Genomic DNA, 17,079 nt, shown 5'->3' with positions numbered 1-17,079 from the left:
TTAGATTTGTTCTGTTTATATTTGTGAGACTTGCAAGTATCGTAAGTAATTTTATATTACTATTTTAATACAACAATTATATTTAAAATACTAGAACCAACTATTTTTAGATAGGCCACAAATATCTTTTTCCAAAAACTAATGAATTATGTTGAGTTGGCATTGCTGGCATTTTTTTTGCAAGACATTGAACATGAACCGGTGGGTGCTCTTGGTGTGAGGAACCAAAACAAATGAAATGATCTAATTTTTTACTATTGGTACACTATCAAAAAAATTTGTACTGAAACCCTAAAATTTTGCCAACCAAGCAAACCATTTCTTTCAATTTTGTCACAAATAATTAAAATCAAAACCTGAAAGAGAAAGAACTCTTTGCATCCCTGAATTCTCCCTGTATAAGACTTTCAAGCGACCAGAAACGCCTACAATACACCACACTTGCAGTTGCAGAAATCAATGGCGAAATATGGCGAACTCCGGGACGATTCTGCTCTCGTCAAAGCCCTAGATGACGCTATCTCCAAGTATAAGGTCTTTCTTTCTCTATTTCCTTTCAAAAACCTTGAATCGCATCCATGGCAAATGACTTCTTTTTGAAACTAGCATCACTCTAGACAGTAAAAACTAGAAGCTTATGAGGTAAAAGACTTACTAATATAGCAGGAAAACGACCTAGTTTTTTTTGTTAAATTACTCGGATCTGCTTAAATTCCTTTAAACTCGTTTGAATTTGCTGCTTTTGCTATAAAGAAAAAACTAGGTTTTTCGTCATACCTGCAGTATGTTGTTCCTTTATGTATCATATCAACGGTATTTGTTTGCTACGAGTGTTGATTTAGTGTAAGTATGGCTCTGTTCGTTTATTGAGACATTTCATTTGCCTTTTCCATGACCCCATGTTACTTTCAAATGGCTGAAACTCATAAATTAAACATGTTAACTGCCATATGCTCAGATAATGCATGGAAAAGGAGGCACCATTAGTACGCCTAATGAAGAAAAAATCACAACATGTACAGAAGAAAGTGAATCAATCGTCTTCAATGGAAGCAACGAAGCTAAAAGGTATGTCTATGTTCTTGTGTATCAAATGCTTGTATCTCTCCTGAAGCTCATCTGAAGTGACCATTGTTTACTATGCATAGTGCATGTGTGGAAACAGAAGATAACACCACAAACATGCCAAACAGTGATCAAGTTCAAGATACAGAGTCTACTTATGTTGATGCACAAAATGCACAAACTGCAGAAGATTATAACGTGTTACTCAACCAATATAATGCTGTTGAGGAACAAAGGCAAAAACTTTTAGGGCAACTTTATCAATATGGCAATTGGGATTATCAAAGCTATGGTTATGGTGGTGTTTATGATTCTCAAGATCAACCACCCCAACCTTCTGGTCCTCCTGCATGCTCATGTCAACCCTATGTATGTCCATGTTCAACTAAAGTTTCATGTAATGAAGATGATGGTGTTATTAAAGCAGCAATGGGAGCTATTGACAAAGTTATTCAGACATTTAACACAGGAGATAAAGGTTAGTAGTATGTATGGTTTTTACTTTTCAGTGAATGTTAATGATGTAAAAAGATATAATGATTTGTGTATGAATTGTAGAGGGAAAGAAAAGTGAAGAAACAGATCTTTCAGCTGTCTTGAATGCTTGGTTTTCTGCAGGCTTCTATACTGGAAAGTAAGAACTTGTTGTCTAGATAACTTATGTTTGAAAAATATAAAAGTTGTTCTTTTTGTATTAAGTTCATTCCATGAATTTTTTTATTAAGTTCTTTATAAAGAAACTTCTAACCACCTAAAAATGTAGGTATCTCTCAGAGCAAGCTGCTTTAAAGAAATGATGATGCAGTTTTGTGAAAGATAGTGGCATCATATATTCAACGTGTTTGATAGTTATGTAGTTATTTAGAGAAAGGTGATGTATTTGGAATGTTAAAGTTTTAAGTTATGAGATAAAACATATGTGTTTTTTGTTTTTTTGAAATGAATTCTTTTAACTTTTTATGTTTATTATAATTTACAAAGAAAAAAAATATATAAAAGACAATGTTTTAAATAAAATAAAATGGTTGTTTGTGTTCAATTATAAAAGATACAAAAAGTATTATTTCTTATATTAATTATTATTATAAACTTCCAAACGGAATGCAAAATATTTATAAAAGACGAGTGAAATTACAATAATTGTGAAAATATTGTACCAAAAGGATTCAAATATTTAAATTAATATTTGATTCAATCTTAGGCCACTAATCTTCACATCATACTAGTAAAAACAGATTTATAAAAAATTAGGAATTGACAAAAAGAATCTCATATAAAATCGACTTCCCAACACAACTTTATATTGCATACCTCGTTAGTTAAAAACTTCATACAACATATTGCAACATGATAAATAAATACATTTCTATGTATATATATTACTAGTATGATTATTATTATATATACCATACGTACTATATATAATCTATAAATATTCATACACACAAACTCACTCACACTTTAGCACCAGAAGCAGCTTCTTTAATTTGATTGATTGTGAAGACACCAAAACAATCATCATCTTTGGCTGCATTTACAGCAGCAAGTGCCACGTCATCAACACTAACAGGAGGCGCCAAAATCAAATCAGAAGCAGGCAAAGAATTCAGAGGTTTAGTGAAGCTCGCAGTGGCATTCAGAAGTCTTTCAACTGGCTCCCCTATCAAATCCAATGGGATTTCATAATTCCCAACTTTCCTTTTCCCATATATAAATCCAGGTCTTAATATCACACCTGCATAACACAATTTTAATATCAAATCAAATCAAAATCTTTAGGGGCAAAACAGTCATTTTGTATTTACCGGAACTCGGGTATTTCGAGAGGACTTCAGATTCGGCTTTTCGCTTTCCCGTGAAGTATCCAGACGTGAGTAAAAAAGACGGTATGTTGTAGTCATGCACTGAGATCAAGATGAACTTTGGAATCCCTGTAATTTTATTTTAAAATTAAAAAAGTAAAAAGTAAAAAGTAAAAAGTAAAAAATAAGTTACCATATTCTTTGGCTGCAGTTACTGAAATGATATTTGCTTCACCATTAATTCTTTGCATTTGTTCTTCACTACCGAATCCTCCAAGGGTTGAAATCACTGCTGTAGCACCAGGAAGTACTTCATCCCAATTTACATAGAAAACATCTCCTACAAAGAAAATTTAAAATCAATAAAAGGATGGAATTCAAGGAGTACTCTTGACTCTTGAGGGGTATTTTGGGTATTTGATTAATAGTCAAAAGTGTTTTATTGAACTAAGACGGAGGGGGTGGTACTATTGAAGGGTATTTTAGGGATTAGAGATTCTTATTAAACTATGTCACAAGTCAAAACAGACGATTGAGGGTATTTTCGGCATTTAAGATTTTTTTTAACAAACTAAGCGTCAAGTCAAATAAAGGAGGGAGGGTATTTTAGGTATTTGATTTAGTCAAAGATTTTTATCAAACTACGTGTCAAGTTAAGCACACGTTGGTACTATTGAGGGGTGTTTTAGGTATTTTATCTATAGTGATTATGATTAAACTAATATGGAAGGGGTACTGTTGAAGGGTATTGTAGGGAACTATAGTCAAAGATTCTTATTCAACTATGTGACAAGTCAAACAAACAAACAGAGACTATTGAGGGTATTTTAGGTATATAAGACATTTTTTTTATTAAACTATGTGTCTAGTCAAAATAACAGAGGGAGGGTATTTTAGGTATTTGATTTAGTCAAAGATTTTCATCAAACTACGCGTCAAGTTAAGCACGCATTAGTACTATTGAGGGGTATTTTAGGTATTAGTAAAAAATAATTATTTCAAACTACGTGTCAAATTAACAAATGGAAGGAGTCCTATTGAGGGGTATTTTAGGTATTTTATCTAGTAAAAAATAATTATTTCAAACTACGTGTCAAATTAAACAAATGAAAGGAGTACTATTGAGGGGTATTTTAGGTATTTGCTTTAAAGTCAAATATTTTTTTATCAAGTCAAACAGAAAGTGAGAGTGAGCACTATTGAAGGGTATTTTATTTTTAGTTTTTTACTATATGAGGTATTTGATTTTATAGTCAAAGATTGAGGGGTATTTTAGGTATTTGATTTATACCCGTAATCCAAGTCACTTGATCCTCCCATGAGTTCAAGGAAGTTGGCCTTCCTGACCTGACAAAGAAATTTAAACAAAAAAAAACTTAAAATCATAAAACATCAAAATTTTATCATGAATTTTATGTTATTACACTATTTTAACTACACTAGAACTAATGAAATAAATTAATTGGTTTAAAATTTAAATGAAATATTACTTTAATAAACAAATAAATAAAAGTACATTGCTATTTCGTGTAATCAACAAACCTGCTTAAGCTTATGACTTCTATACCCCTGGATACCGCAGCCTTGCATATAGCTGAACCAACAAAACCACTGCCTCCCAACACCACAATCTGATAAATAAATAAAAATAAAAATAAAAATAAAAAGCATTAATGAGATTTACATTTTAAGATTATTTAATTTGCATGTTTTAATTTTTACCCTCTCAGCTTTAATATCTGCTTCAACATCTATTGTCCTGGAATTGGTGTCCTTTATACCTGCATCAGCATAACTGCATTTGACACCAAACCTCAAAAACCTGCAAGAAAAGTCAACTTATTAGTCAATGTAATCAAATCACACCAACATTCACATCTAAACAACAGATTATGATTAGTCATACTATTAAAGTTTACTCAAAACAAGAAATTCTATGATCGTATCACTAAATTCAAGAAAAAATTTACAAAATTCGATAACTTTTTCAATGTAAGGTTTTTGATTTAGGTAAATTACACCATATTTCAACTGGATTACAATAAATTCAACACACACACACACACACACACACACACACACTTATGATAAAATCAGCCAATGGAAACACCTATAACGCTATAAGAAGCAAATTGAGATAAAATTTGGCCTTATCTAAAGTGGAATTAACTAACCTAAATACATCAAACGTTACAATTACTGTTTTCTGGTACATGTCCCCCATACAATCTAGAGTGTTAGCTGATTAATTAGAACCCTAGAAAACCCATTATTGTTTTTCATAGAAAGCATCAAAGTTCGGTTCAATTACGCCAAATTTGAGGTGAATTCGAATGAAATCAACACTAAATGAAAACGCACGCAGAGGCGAGTACACTGTAGTGGTAGAGAACTAACCGATTGGTGTGAGAAATGGGGCTTGAGGCACGCGAACGGATACCAGAAGGGAAGAGAGTTCGTAAATTTGGCGAAGGTGAAGAAGGTGGTCTGGAAATGGAAGCAGCGTACGATAGCGATGAAGCCATTTTTGGGTTGTCTTCGCTACCACGTGAACTAGACTTCTCTCCTGCGTGGTTGTGAGCAGAAGGTATGGAGACAAAATTGTTTCTTTTAGTAGCAATTGAATCTCTTGTTTTTTTAAATATGATAATTCAAAGAGATTTTTACATAAAAAGCCCTAGGTTTTGAATTTATTACAAATTTCTCCTTAGTGGGTTTTTCCAATTTCGACTATAAAACTCTCGATGTTTTCCGAGCTTTTTTCAAAGGGCATTCCCCCTTTCGCATCTCATCACCATATATATGTTAAATTGTTGTAAAGCTTTTGGGTAAAAGCAATACACCATTACGAAAGAAGAGCAATACGTGTAATTACATGTTTATTCACTTTTTGAAGGTTTTTAGTGTGTGAGAAATTGAACCAAGCACTATAAACGTTTAAATGATTAAAGGATTGTGTTGGTAGTGATGGCTTATGTTGATGAATCATTTGAAGTTTTCAAGAGCCATTACACCTAAAATTTGGCTTAAAATTTACTTTGTGGAAAATGGTTATAGTTGTACTTTGATAAGTGACATATCATAAGGTTGGTAGCTAGATGTGGCAAAAGAAATCAACCTAACTCATGCCCATATATGCTATATGATATTTGGATGTACGAGTATAGGTCTATCCATGTAATGTCTTTAAATTATAATCATCAATGTGCAAGAAAACATTAAATTTGGCTCTCTTGATAACCCAACATGGATGACCAAACAATACATCACATAAATAATGAATAGGCCAAATGTTAAGCATGTGAGAAGGTTGTGTCTTCATGTAAAGCAAAAGTACAATTGTGTTGTTATGTGAACACACTAAACATCAACCCACATAAAGGCCCATAACGAATGTCAGTTGCTAAACATTAACGATATTTTAGGCATGTTAGGATTTCAACTTTGGACCTCTTATATAGAGTTTTGTACATCAACCACTAGGCTCCAACCAGAGCTGTATAAAATAGTTGTATGCATCACTTACATGCTATATTGAGCTCCTAATAAACTCAACACATAACAAACCTTTTTTTAACTTAAATTAGCTATTTAAGACGGTTGGATATCAATGGAATTAGGGCTGGCAATTCTTGACACGACACGCGACACGACACGAAATAAACGGATTTGGGTTGAGTTTTTCAACCCACCAACCCGCTAACCCGCCAACCCGTTTATTAAACGGGTCATATATGGGTTTCTCAAAAAATAAACGGGTTGACCCGCCAACCCGTTTATATTGTTAATAAAAAAATTATTTTATTTTTAAATGTATTTATGTATCAAGTATTAATATTTAATAAGTATTACATAATATATACCATTTATTCATAGACCATTTGAATGTTTCGACATTATGACTCGTGGTGGATGGTCTAATGTCATAAGTCGTAACCTATAAGGCTAAGTTTGTAACATGTTTCTATGAATGTTTTTAGTTTTCATTTGGATGTTTAAGAATTAAATATCTAAAATTCGGACCCATGAACCCAAATCTGACCCACGAACCCGCCAACTTGTGAACCCGTATAAATAAATGGGTTGGTGGGTCATATATGGGTTTATGTTCCAAACCCGCCAACCCGTGACCCACTAATACGTGACCTGTATATTTAAATGGGTCGTGTTTGGGTTGACATATTTTGACCCGCCAACACGCGACACGCTAACCCGAACACGACACGTTTGTCAGGCCTAAATGGAATTGGTTTGAAGGTCAAACGAATCAGCCAAGGAAATGTTACAACATATTCATTATTTTGGTCAGGTAGTAGAAGGGTCATGTACATTTTTCCTTTGAAAGAAAATTGGTCGTGTGGTGCTTAGACTTATCCATTTTGACATTTTTCATTCATTTGGGTGTTGAGTTATAGTGTATATGCTTCCAAACCTTCCATATGCATCCCAAAATTAGAAGCCATCAAACTTCCCAATTATCCTTCAAGCTTCATTTAAGCTCAAAGGTTTTAGTTAGATTGATTTTTCTTGTCTAAAAAGTCAATAATAATTTCATAATATGTCACTGATCCTTTGGAAAGCCAATTAAACATGAATATATGACTTAAAAGTGGTGATCAACCAATTGAACATTTAAAATCATGGTTTATTTTCATATAAATCATTTAAAGAAAAAAATTGTGATCGATCCTTACATTAATTAACGTTGTCATCGATTAATTTTCAATTTGACTTAGTTCATCTAACTTATGACATTTCCAAGAGATTTAATATATCAAAATTTAGTTGTTTCAAAGTAGAGTTTGAATAACCATTAAAACTTGATCAAAGTTGAAGGCCAAACACATATCCATAAATGCAATTTACAACAAATGATGTGTTCCATAACTTGAATATAGTTTTAGAACATTAAAATAAGTTTATAAAAATATCAATTTCATGAAAATAATTACATTTAGATTCCACCATTGTTGAAGCTTGCAAGCTTAAATTTCCACCATTATAATTGAAATCGTGATGAAACAAGTAATGTAATGAGATATGTGTGCTCTAATGGCTAAAACTCATTAAGAAACACTATCAAAGCATTTGATCATACTGCAAACTTTGATTTTGGGTAAATCTTAAACCTAAACTAAAAAGTAATGATGAGTACATGAGAGGTTGCATTTTATTGGTCCAAAGATGATGATTCTAGCTCTCCTTTTTCTCAAACACTTAAATATTTCTATAAATCTAATTCAATGGATGAAAACACCTTTCATGTGTTGTTCTCTTTCTAAGAACAATTTTAAAAATGGGAGAGTTGGGGAAGAGAATGGCTAGCTTCTAATCTTTTACAATTTATCAAATACGACCCCTTACTTTCTACTTTTCGCACTTTGGCCCATAAAATGTACAAAACTAACTAGTCTCCCTTATATGTACAAGACTAGCCCATCCCTATCAAGATTTCTGACACTGCTAGTGTAACATTCATTTTCGGGCATGTCTCTTTTAAACCCTAAGTGCAAATTCCTTTCTTTTTGGCCTTCAAACACAGGGCATACAGGGTGGTACGCTTAGCATACTAGCCTGGGGATGATCTCACCTTTGGACCACGTATTTTGGGCATACATTATGTGTTAGATTAGATGTCTAAGCCCATAACTATTATTGGTATGTACTCGACCCGAGAGTAGCATGGTCCATTTAGGTTGCATATTATCAGGACAATTTGTTAGGATAGACTTTTGAGAAGAGGTTATATATGATTTATTAATATATTATAAGTTCTAATATATTAATATGAAATCATATGATTTAATTAGTATTGATCAAGAATTAGTTTGGAATTAATTTAGTGATCAAAAGAGACTAATTAAATCTATGGGGACTAATTATGGTAATTGGTTATATTTATATGTGTTGGGCTTACGATCCATATTGGACTAAGTTTATGTATGGATACATAAAGAGTTGGGCCACATGATCCATGGATCATAAACCCTTAGGTATGGATTTGGGTTATACCCATGACCCTTGGAATCCTACATATAAATATGTGCTCTATAGCTAAAAAAAAATGCCTACACTAGTTCTTGGAGTTCATGGAGGTATTTTTGGTGCATGGAGATTCTATCTCAAGAGACACCTTTGTCCATGGTGTGTTGTGATTCCATTTGAGGCATCCACACTATTGGTGTTAAGCTCTTTAAGCCAAATACAACAAGGCTTCAAGCTACATAAAAGGTATGTCACCCTAACTAGCATTTCATATTGTTTATGTCATTTTCATGCCAGTTATAGGCTTAATGCTTTGGAAACACCATTACATGTATAATTAGAGAAAACATAGATCCAAGGCATTTAGGGTTGTATGTGCATCATAAGATGTTGTAGTATACAAAACCCAACATTATATACGTATAGCTAATGAAACCCTAATTTTTAGGGTATTGCAGCCTATTTAAGCCTTATGATAGCCTCATTTGGTCATGTTTAGACAGCCTCCATCCCTTATTGTCTAGAAATCGAAACCCTATTGAGACATAAAGTGTGCTTGTTGGTGCTTTGTGAAGGAGAAGAATAAGTGAACCATTTGGATTTGTGTTTAAAGCTTAAAGATTTGGGATTAGTTCATCATTTGCTATTCTTGTGAGGTAAAAAGCTCCCATCTTGCTAATCTATGATGCTAGATCTAGTTTTGTGCCATTTTGTGCTTTTTGACTCATTTGAATGATTGTTGATCGAGCCTCTTGATTCACTCCATAAGTGATTAATGGTAGATCTAGGGTTCTTTTGGTCCATTTGTCCATAAAATGCAAGCTTTGAGGTGTTTTATGGACTCTTGCATGAGTTAAGACTCTTTATTAAGTTCTTTTGTGTAACATCCCAAAATACAGGCCAAAAATTTTATTTTTTTAAAATAGGTCAATTCATAAAAACTTCAATATAAAAATTTCATAATAAAGCTTCATGTCTGAAAACCAGCCACATCATAATAATATGTCAGAGTACATCCCAGAAAAATCCATAATGCGGAAAACAAGAGTGTGTGTGTGTGTGATATGCCGCTACCGCGCCAGCTCTTTCCCCCTATCTGAAGAGGTACCTGAAACCAAAACAGTAAACTGTAAGCACGAAGCTTAGTGAGTTCCCTCATAATACCTCATACCATGCAACCATATAATGAACAACTAGGAGATACGGGCCTCGCCCACACTCATGGAGATACGGGCCTCGCCCACACTCCGCTATCTGGGAGATACGGGCCTCGCCCACACTCCGCTATTTGATAGATATGGGCCTCGCCCACACTCAGTTACTAAGCCACAACATACAAGTATCACACAGACAACGAATATAAACAATTCTATCATACTGGCATATAGCATAATCAAACTCAACTATAAGATACGGGCTCTGCCCACACTCCAATACTACATATCATCTATACGGGCCGGCCTTGGTGCCTTAGACCCGTTCCTACTGGAAGGTAACTCACCTCGAAAAGTAGCTACCGAAAGTCTGCCTGCTAGACGTCTGACTGCTGTACCGGTAATCCTCCGGCTATAAATCCATAAACATAGATTAGTTACTCATAAATACCCTTAGGTCAAATGACTGACCTACCTCTGGTCCAAGGTCAACTCCTTGGTCAAAGTCAACTTCCAGTTGACTGGACTCGTCGAGTCATGCCACAGACTCGTCGAGTACCTCCCATACTATCCCAGTTCTACTCATCAAGTCCCTCTTCCCACTCACTGAGTCACCCTAAACTTACTACTAGGGACGATTAGACTGACTCGCCGAGTCCGAGAACAACTCGCCGAGTCCCACGAGCAGATCTCCTACTCGCTTCCAAATCCTCACCAGAGCATCCATCTTGAGGATTTGGTTTATGGGACTATTGCTACACGTTAAATTGCTAACTCCGCGTGCAACTACGAAGGGTTGGACCTTCTACACTTAAACCCTTCTTAACTCAGTAACAACTCATATGACTCGCCGAGTTTGAAGAACAACTCGTCGAGTTTGAAGAACAACTCGTCGAGTTCCAGGCAATCTTCATAGGACTTGCCGAGTTTGAAGAAAAACTCGTCGAGTCTAAGACCATCTTCATAGAACTCGCCGAGCCCACTTTGGAACTCGCCGAGTCCCTTCATCCCTCCTCCCATACAAACCAAATCTGAGACATGCAACGGCTCCAAACCATAGATCTAGGCTCCTAGGGCATGCTTATCACGTAAAGTTGCAAACTTTACGTGAATGCATGGCCCTATGAGCTCCAAAAGGCAATTCCAAGCTCTTTATGAGGTCATACACTCAATAGGAACATTAATCACTTCAACCACAAAGACTATATACTTCTAAGATGTCCATAAGATCCAGATTTGAAGTCCTTTCAGAACATAGAGCATAAACACATGGAGTTTGAGGTTTTTAGGGCTTGAAAACCACTAATTAGGGACAACAAGGGGATCTAATGAACTAGTGATCAAGATAGGAACTTTTCTACCTGAATGGAAGCTTCCCACAGTGTAGATTTTGGATCTACTTCCCCTTCTTGCACTCTTCAACCTCCTCCTTCTTCTACTAAGCTCCAATTTTCCTTCACAAGGCCAGGATCACTCACAAGAACAATATAGGGGATAGGGTTTCGCTCTACAACTCTCCGGAAGTGTTAGGGACAAAGGAGGCCAAGTTAGAGCGTTTAAATAGGGTGCAAACACCCAGGTTAGGGTTTTTGCCCAGACAGGGTCTACTCGCCGAGTCCACAACTTAGACCCTGCGTCTTATCTCGCTTCTACTCGGCGAGTTGGTCCTTCAACTCGCCGAGTCCAAGGCCAAAAATGCAATATTTAAAGAGTTAATTACAAAGAATACGTACCAAGAACTAGGTGCTACATTTTGAGCTATAGAATCCCTTTAAGCCATGCATACATGTAAAGTTGCCAACTTTATGTGATAAACCACCTTAAGGAAGTCATATCTAAGTGTTGGGTTGAAGTCTTAGCCGATTAAGAGCTTAATAATGGAAGTTGGTCAAGTTGGGGAGTACGCTCTGTATATAAGCTGGTACGCTGCGTGTACAAGCCCCAAAGCGAGTACGCTAAGCGTACGAGTTGAGTATGACCTACGTACTCAGCAGTGGGCTTCAGAATTGTGGGCTTCTCAGTATTTGACCCATGTTGGACCTTAGAGTCTTGGGCCTTGTTAGGCCATCAAAATTCCATTTTTGGGCTGATGCTATTTTATTAGACTCTTTTGGTTGAAGGCCCATGAAGGGATTTGGGCCTAATTTGGAAATGTGGGCCATATTTGGACTTTGGGTCATTATTTTGGAATTTGGGCTTTTTGGACAGTTGGTTTGGGCCTTGGCCTTGGCCCAAGTTAGGGAAAGGGTAAAAAGGTCTTTTACCCTAGTTTGGACTCTTAGTGTGAGCCGGGATCCAATTATTAATTGGATGTTATTTTGTGATTATAGTGCAAGGATTTTAGCGGGCCAGCAGTAAGAGATTTATCTATAAGATTCAACAGTCTGAGGTGAGTTTCCTCACTATGTTTAGCGTGTCCAAGGCACCGATATCGACCCATGGTTTTTTATGTAGGATGCTAGATGTGTGTGTGACTCTTACATGTGTATGCATTGGTATGTATACCGAGCGGAGCTCGATGTCGAGCGAGGCTCGGTGACTGTATTGTATGTTGTTATCTTTGTGATCATCTCATATGTTAGTATGATTATATGTTTATATGCTTATATGTGTGTCAGGCAAGGCCTAATGAATGACATATCTATGATCCGAGTGGGGCTCGATGTCGGGCGGGGCCCGAGGCTGAGTGGGACTCGATGTCGGGCGAGGCCCGATGTGGGGCGGGGGCCTAGTATGTGTTTATATATGTATGGTATGTGGTATTTTGGGAAACTCACTAAGCTTTGGACTTACAGTTTTCAATTTATGCTTCAGGTACTTCAGGATCGAAAGGGAAGAGCCCGGAATGATTGCAGATCACACACCACTTTTCCACATTTTTGACATTTACTCTAATATGATATGATTTAGTGACATACTTTGGTCTATTTAGGTTATATGACAATGTTTTGAAATAAAGTTGTATTTAAATTAAAAATGAAAATTTTTACTCTTATTTTTTGGACGTTACAGCTAGACACAAAAGGTTATTTGAGTTAACCATTGGTCAAATACTGGAGTTTGTCTAAATTAACATTGTACCCATAGTTATAAATTTTTGACCAAAATAACACAATAATCTAAATTAATTATATAATTGTTTATCAATTAATAAATAAAATAATAATTATATTTTCATTTTATTTTCATATTTTATTATTTTATTTAATTATTTCGTATATTTAAAATTTTCAACTTTAATTATATCAAAAAGGCAAAAATTATGGGTCTGAAATAAGGATGTTACAGTTATCCGCCTCTACGATGATTTTGTCTCATATCACAATGAAAGAGTAAAAGGAAACAATTTCTTTTAACTTATATTGCCTTGAATTATACTTACATAGTTAAGCTTAAGATACCTTTATGTTATTCTTGCTTATTAGTGTCACAACAAATTCCATTACAATAAAGATTTTAATGGTAAAGTACTTTTCATGATCCCTTATGGTATTTAATTTTTCTACCAAATACATACGAGACATACAAATTTGTGTCTCTAAAATCAAACAAGAGTGACACATATATTGAGTTTACTAAAAAGAACCTAAGACGACATCAACAGTCATCTAAAGAGCTCGCTTTTTTCCATTGAGAAATCGTTCTCATTTGTACTCGATTATTGCTCATCTTTCTTCTTGTTTAGACAATTCATGGGTTTTTCTTCATTGTAATGATAACACCTTCTCATTCCATTTATGATAGTATTGGAAAAATGCCCTTTTTCTCTGTGTCTAAAACATGTAATGTCTTCCTTTGATCCAACTGCCTAATTCTAAGTCTTGCTCTTTTATCCCATATTAGTCTTCGTACTATTATAGCTATTCTTTCTTTGTGTCTTACTTTCACTTTTGTGTTTTGCATTTTATCATGCATTGTGAGTGTCTTCTATCTTTTTTTTTCCATACATATTGATCAAGTGTTATTACTTCATTCATTTAGAGTTGAAAATTTCTGATAGTCGCTCAACAAATTGACTCACCTTATCATCTACATCGGGCTATAATCTCTTTGTGAAGCTTAGGAGATTATGAAACTTTATGTTATACTTTTTTATAGTCAATTTCCATTTCTTGAGTCCAAAAAATATCTCGTTAGATGAAGAATCTCTTCAATTATACAAAAACATTATTTGAATCATTATAAAAGTTTATTAATTAAGTAAGCATTATGTTGTTTCTGCAATCATGGTTAATGTTATACGTTTGAAAGACTAAATAGATACTTTTATAGTTTTTATGTATAAATCATTATACATGAATATCATGTGAGTCGGGTTTTCCAAAAAAATGAATTTAAATGAATTTCAAAAGATATATTGCAGGTGAAGTGTTTTATTACGTAAAAGTATATCATAAATTGTTGATGATCTATTCATTTTGGATAAAATATAAAACGTTTTTATATTTAATATATTAAAAAGAACAAAGACAATTGGATGTGAAATTAAAATCTGGTGTTACATATTTAGATTCACCACCAAATAGGTTAAACACACATACTTTAAACATTTTTGAATTAATAAAAAATTTTGAATTTATTTATAGATAAATTATATTAATTATATATTTATTTAAAAACCTAAAAAATGAGAAGTAGGTGACCATTTCCTAGGTGAGGAAAGAATGAAGAAAAAAATGATGCGACTCACGTTTTCTTGACGGTTTTAATTTGTTAATATTAGTTGTTTTAAAAATGATAATCCAGTGATGAACTACACATATGCATAGAATAGTTATTTACGATAACATACATCTGAATATTGAAATATGTGATGAGATAAAGTCATAGAACCATGACCACAACTACTTCGATCACAAACTCATATGTACTCGGGTACCTTTCTATTTCCCGGTTCCTTTCAGTGATGAAATTTTCATATGGTTGTTTATAAGACGTACGTGTGCTTATATGTTTGTATATTGATCGGTTTAAATTATGTAACCTAAAAATACCAAACAATTTTCACTCTCATATTGTTCCTATTAACTTTTTACTACAATTCATGAAACACAATGTCAATTGCCAATAGCCTAATAATTTACATGTAAGATTGTACCAATCTTCTTCATTCTAATTGCACATTGATTGAGTTCATCTTTTGAAACTGTAGAGTCTTTCAACACCTGAAAAATTATAACATCGTGATGTTGAGGTATTTCAATTTTAACCCTATGTATGAATAAATATTCTATTTTGACCCTTATGCTTGAGAAATATTGCAAGAATGGCCTATAGTGTCATTTTGGTAATTTTGTCCAAGATCTAGTACGATGGGCATACTAGGGCGGACCTTAATATGCTAAAAGTACATCATGTACGTGAAGAAACCTCAAACCCTAATTTTTAGGGTTTGGTCCATATATAAGTATCATTATCACCTTATTTCTCATTCCCTCATCAACCTCCATTTGAGAAAACGTCCCCCTAGCTAACCCTAAGTGAGAAGAGTGCATCTTGAGCTCATCTTTATGTTTTGTGGTACTCTTGAAGAATAAGAAGGTGGTGGGAAGACCGTGAAGCCTGGAAACAACTTAGATATGGGATTTTCTCCTTGCTAACAACCTCCAGGAGGTAAAAAGCTCATAACTTGATTAACCTATCTTGTAGATCTAGCCATTTCTTCATTTAAGGCATTTTTTGTCCCAATTAGGATGATTCTTGAGCATTTGATTAACCTATCTTGTAGATCTAGCCTTTCAAACCTAATGAGGGTCTTGAGTCATACAAATGTGGTCTTGATGCTTAATTTTTCTCCATGCATGCTTTAGAAGGTCTTAAGGTGTTAAGAAGTTGGGATTTTGTGTATTAAGTACTTAATGGGCATGCAAAGTCATAAAGTTTAAAACTTGATGACTCTTAGTAGTATTTTGGTCTTAGATCTAAAATTGGGACGTGAGAGCTTAATGCATTAAGCTCTTATTGAGGAAAGAAGATTCTAAGCGTACGCCGTGTGTACCTGAATGTACGTTGCGCGTACATGGTCAACCTCCCGACTCCGATCAAAGTAGGAGTACGCCCGACGTAGGAGCTAAGTACGCCCCGCGTACTTGGATGAGTGGACCAAGTTGACTCATTAACCCGTTGACTTTGACTTTGACTTTGACTTTAACCAAGTTTGACTTAAGGGTATTTTGAGCTATAACTAAGCCGTTGTATCTATCTGCTGAATAAGTGACCTGTAGATCTGGTATTCGGAGCAGTGTATTGTTCAATTATTTTTCAGACTGTGAGGTGAGTTTTCCTCACTGTTCTTATGAGTCACAGGCACCAATGTCGGCCCCTTTAGTTATGTATCCTGGTATATAGGATGTTGCTATACGGTAGTGGTTGTAGATCTATCTGCTATTCGGTTAACTGGTTGTATGATTATCTGTTGTCGTCCCTTTAGTTATGTATCGTGGGGGTTGCTCGAGGTGAACGTTTGTAGGTGCCGGAAATGAACAATGGTGGTGCAGGTGATGAACGATGCTGGTAAATGACCAACCATAAAAGAAATTGAAACCATACAGACCATTCTTGTAATTTATAATAATTGGTTAACGGATGATCTGTTCAAAACTAATGAAAATGACTTAATAGACATGTAAGTTGTAAGTTTAATGACATATTGAGCAAAAAAAAATTTAGTGACCAAATCGGATAAACGACGATAGTTAATTGAGCTGCAGTGACATTTAATTAATATTTTATCATAAATAAATTTAAGTTTGGAACTTATTCATAAATTAGAATGAATAATAAAACTTTATTCTTGAATTTAAATATAACACCAACATTTTTTGATAGACTAACAAATACATATTAATCCACATGTGGTAAAAGTTGGAAATGAAAAGCTTAAAAGGTATAGAAATTAAAAGAGGCGGAAAAACTAAGAGTGCAAAATATAAATTACACAAAAAATTGGGGTAAATAAGTAAATAATTTAGAAAAAAAAAAAAACCAAAAACCAAATGGCCCATGCAGGTCTCGAACCTGCGACCTTCGCGTTATTAGCACGACGCTCTAACCAGCTGAGCTAATAGGCCTTG

General features: G+C 34.6%; 2 protein-coding genes and 1 non-coding gene across 3 annotated transcripts; 1 reads left to right on the top strand and 2 right to left on the bottom strand.

Annotated features, from left to right (window-relative positions):
- Nucleotides 1–318: 318 nt before the first annotated feature.
- On the top strand, nt 319–2,031 carry LOC145056922 (uncharacterized). The gene is made up of 5 exons (XM_079004652.1): nt 319–534; nt 959–1,068; nt 1,149–1,543; nt 1,624–1,699; nt 1,829–2,031. The coding sequence occupies exons 1-5, from the start codon at nt 460–462 to the stop codon at nt 1,860–1,862; spliced, it is 690 nt and encodes a 229-aa protein (XP_078860778.1). The 5' UTR covers nt 319–459; the 3' UTR covers nt 1,863–2,031.
- Nucleotides 2,032–2,334: 303 nt separating this feature from the next.
- On the bottom strand, nt 2,335–5,490 carry LOC145056921 (NAD(P)-binding Rossmann-fold superfamily protein). Its single transcript, XM_079004651.1, has 7 exons — nt 5,265–5,490; nt 4,590–4,689; nt 4,410–4,498; nt 4,159–4,214; nt 3,061–3,207; nt 2,871–2,996; nt 2,335–2,800 (listed from the first exon to the last, which is right to left on the bottom strand). Exons 1-7 carry the CDS (start codon nt 5,390–5,392, stop codon nt 2,520–2,522), a joined length of 927 nt encoding a protein of 308 aa, XP_078860777.1. The 5' UTR covers nt 5,393–5,490; the 3' UTR covers nt 2,335–2,519.
- An 11,512-nt stretch (nt 5,491–17,002) lies between these two features.
- On the bottom strand, nt 17,003–17,076 carry TRNAI-AAU (transfer RNA isoleucine (anticodon AAU)). Its single transcript has one exon. It is a non-coding gene; the product is annotated as a tRNA-Ile (tRNA).
- Between the last annotated feature and the right edge of the window lie 3 nt (nt 17,077–17,079).

Source organism: Lactuca serriola, chromosome 6, assembly GCF_051521515.1.
Source record: "Lactuca serriola cultivar US96UC23 chromosome 6, Lser_US96UC23_V15, whole genome shotgun sequence".
In the NCBI taxonomy this organism is placed as follows: Eukaryota; Viridiplantae; Streptophyta; class Magnoliopsida; order Asterales; family Asteraceae; genus Lactuca; species Lactuca serriola.
This window is presented reverse-complemented; position numbering and strand designations above follow the sequence as displayed.

Coding starts and splice junctions, on each gene's coding strand:
- LOC145056922 (XM_079004652.1), top strand. CDS start 460: ATGGCGAAATATGGCGAACTCCGGGACGATTCTGCTCTCGTCAAAGCC. Junction 1,544..1,623: donor ATTTAACACAGGAGATAAAG/GTTAGTAGTATG, acceptor TATGAATTGTAG/AGGGAAAGAAAAGTGAAGAA. Junction 1,700..1,828: donor GCAGGCTTCTATACTGGAAA/GTAAGAACTTGT, acceptor CTAAAAATGTAG/GTATCTCTCAGAGCAAGCTG.
- LOC145056921 (XM_079004651.1), bottom strand. CDS start 5,392: ATGGCTTCATCGCTATCGTACGCTGCTTCCATTTCCAGACCACCTTCT. Junction 4,499..4,589: donor CAGATATTAAAGCTGAGAGG/GTAAAAATTAAA, acceptor TTTATTTATCAG/ATTGTGGTGTTGGGAGGCAG. Junction 2,997..3,060: donor AACTGCAGCCAAAGAATATG/GTAACTTATTTT, acceptor ATAAAATTACAG/GGATTCCAAAGTTCATCTTG.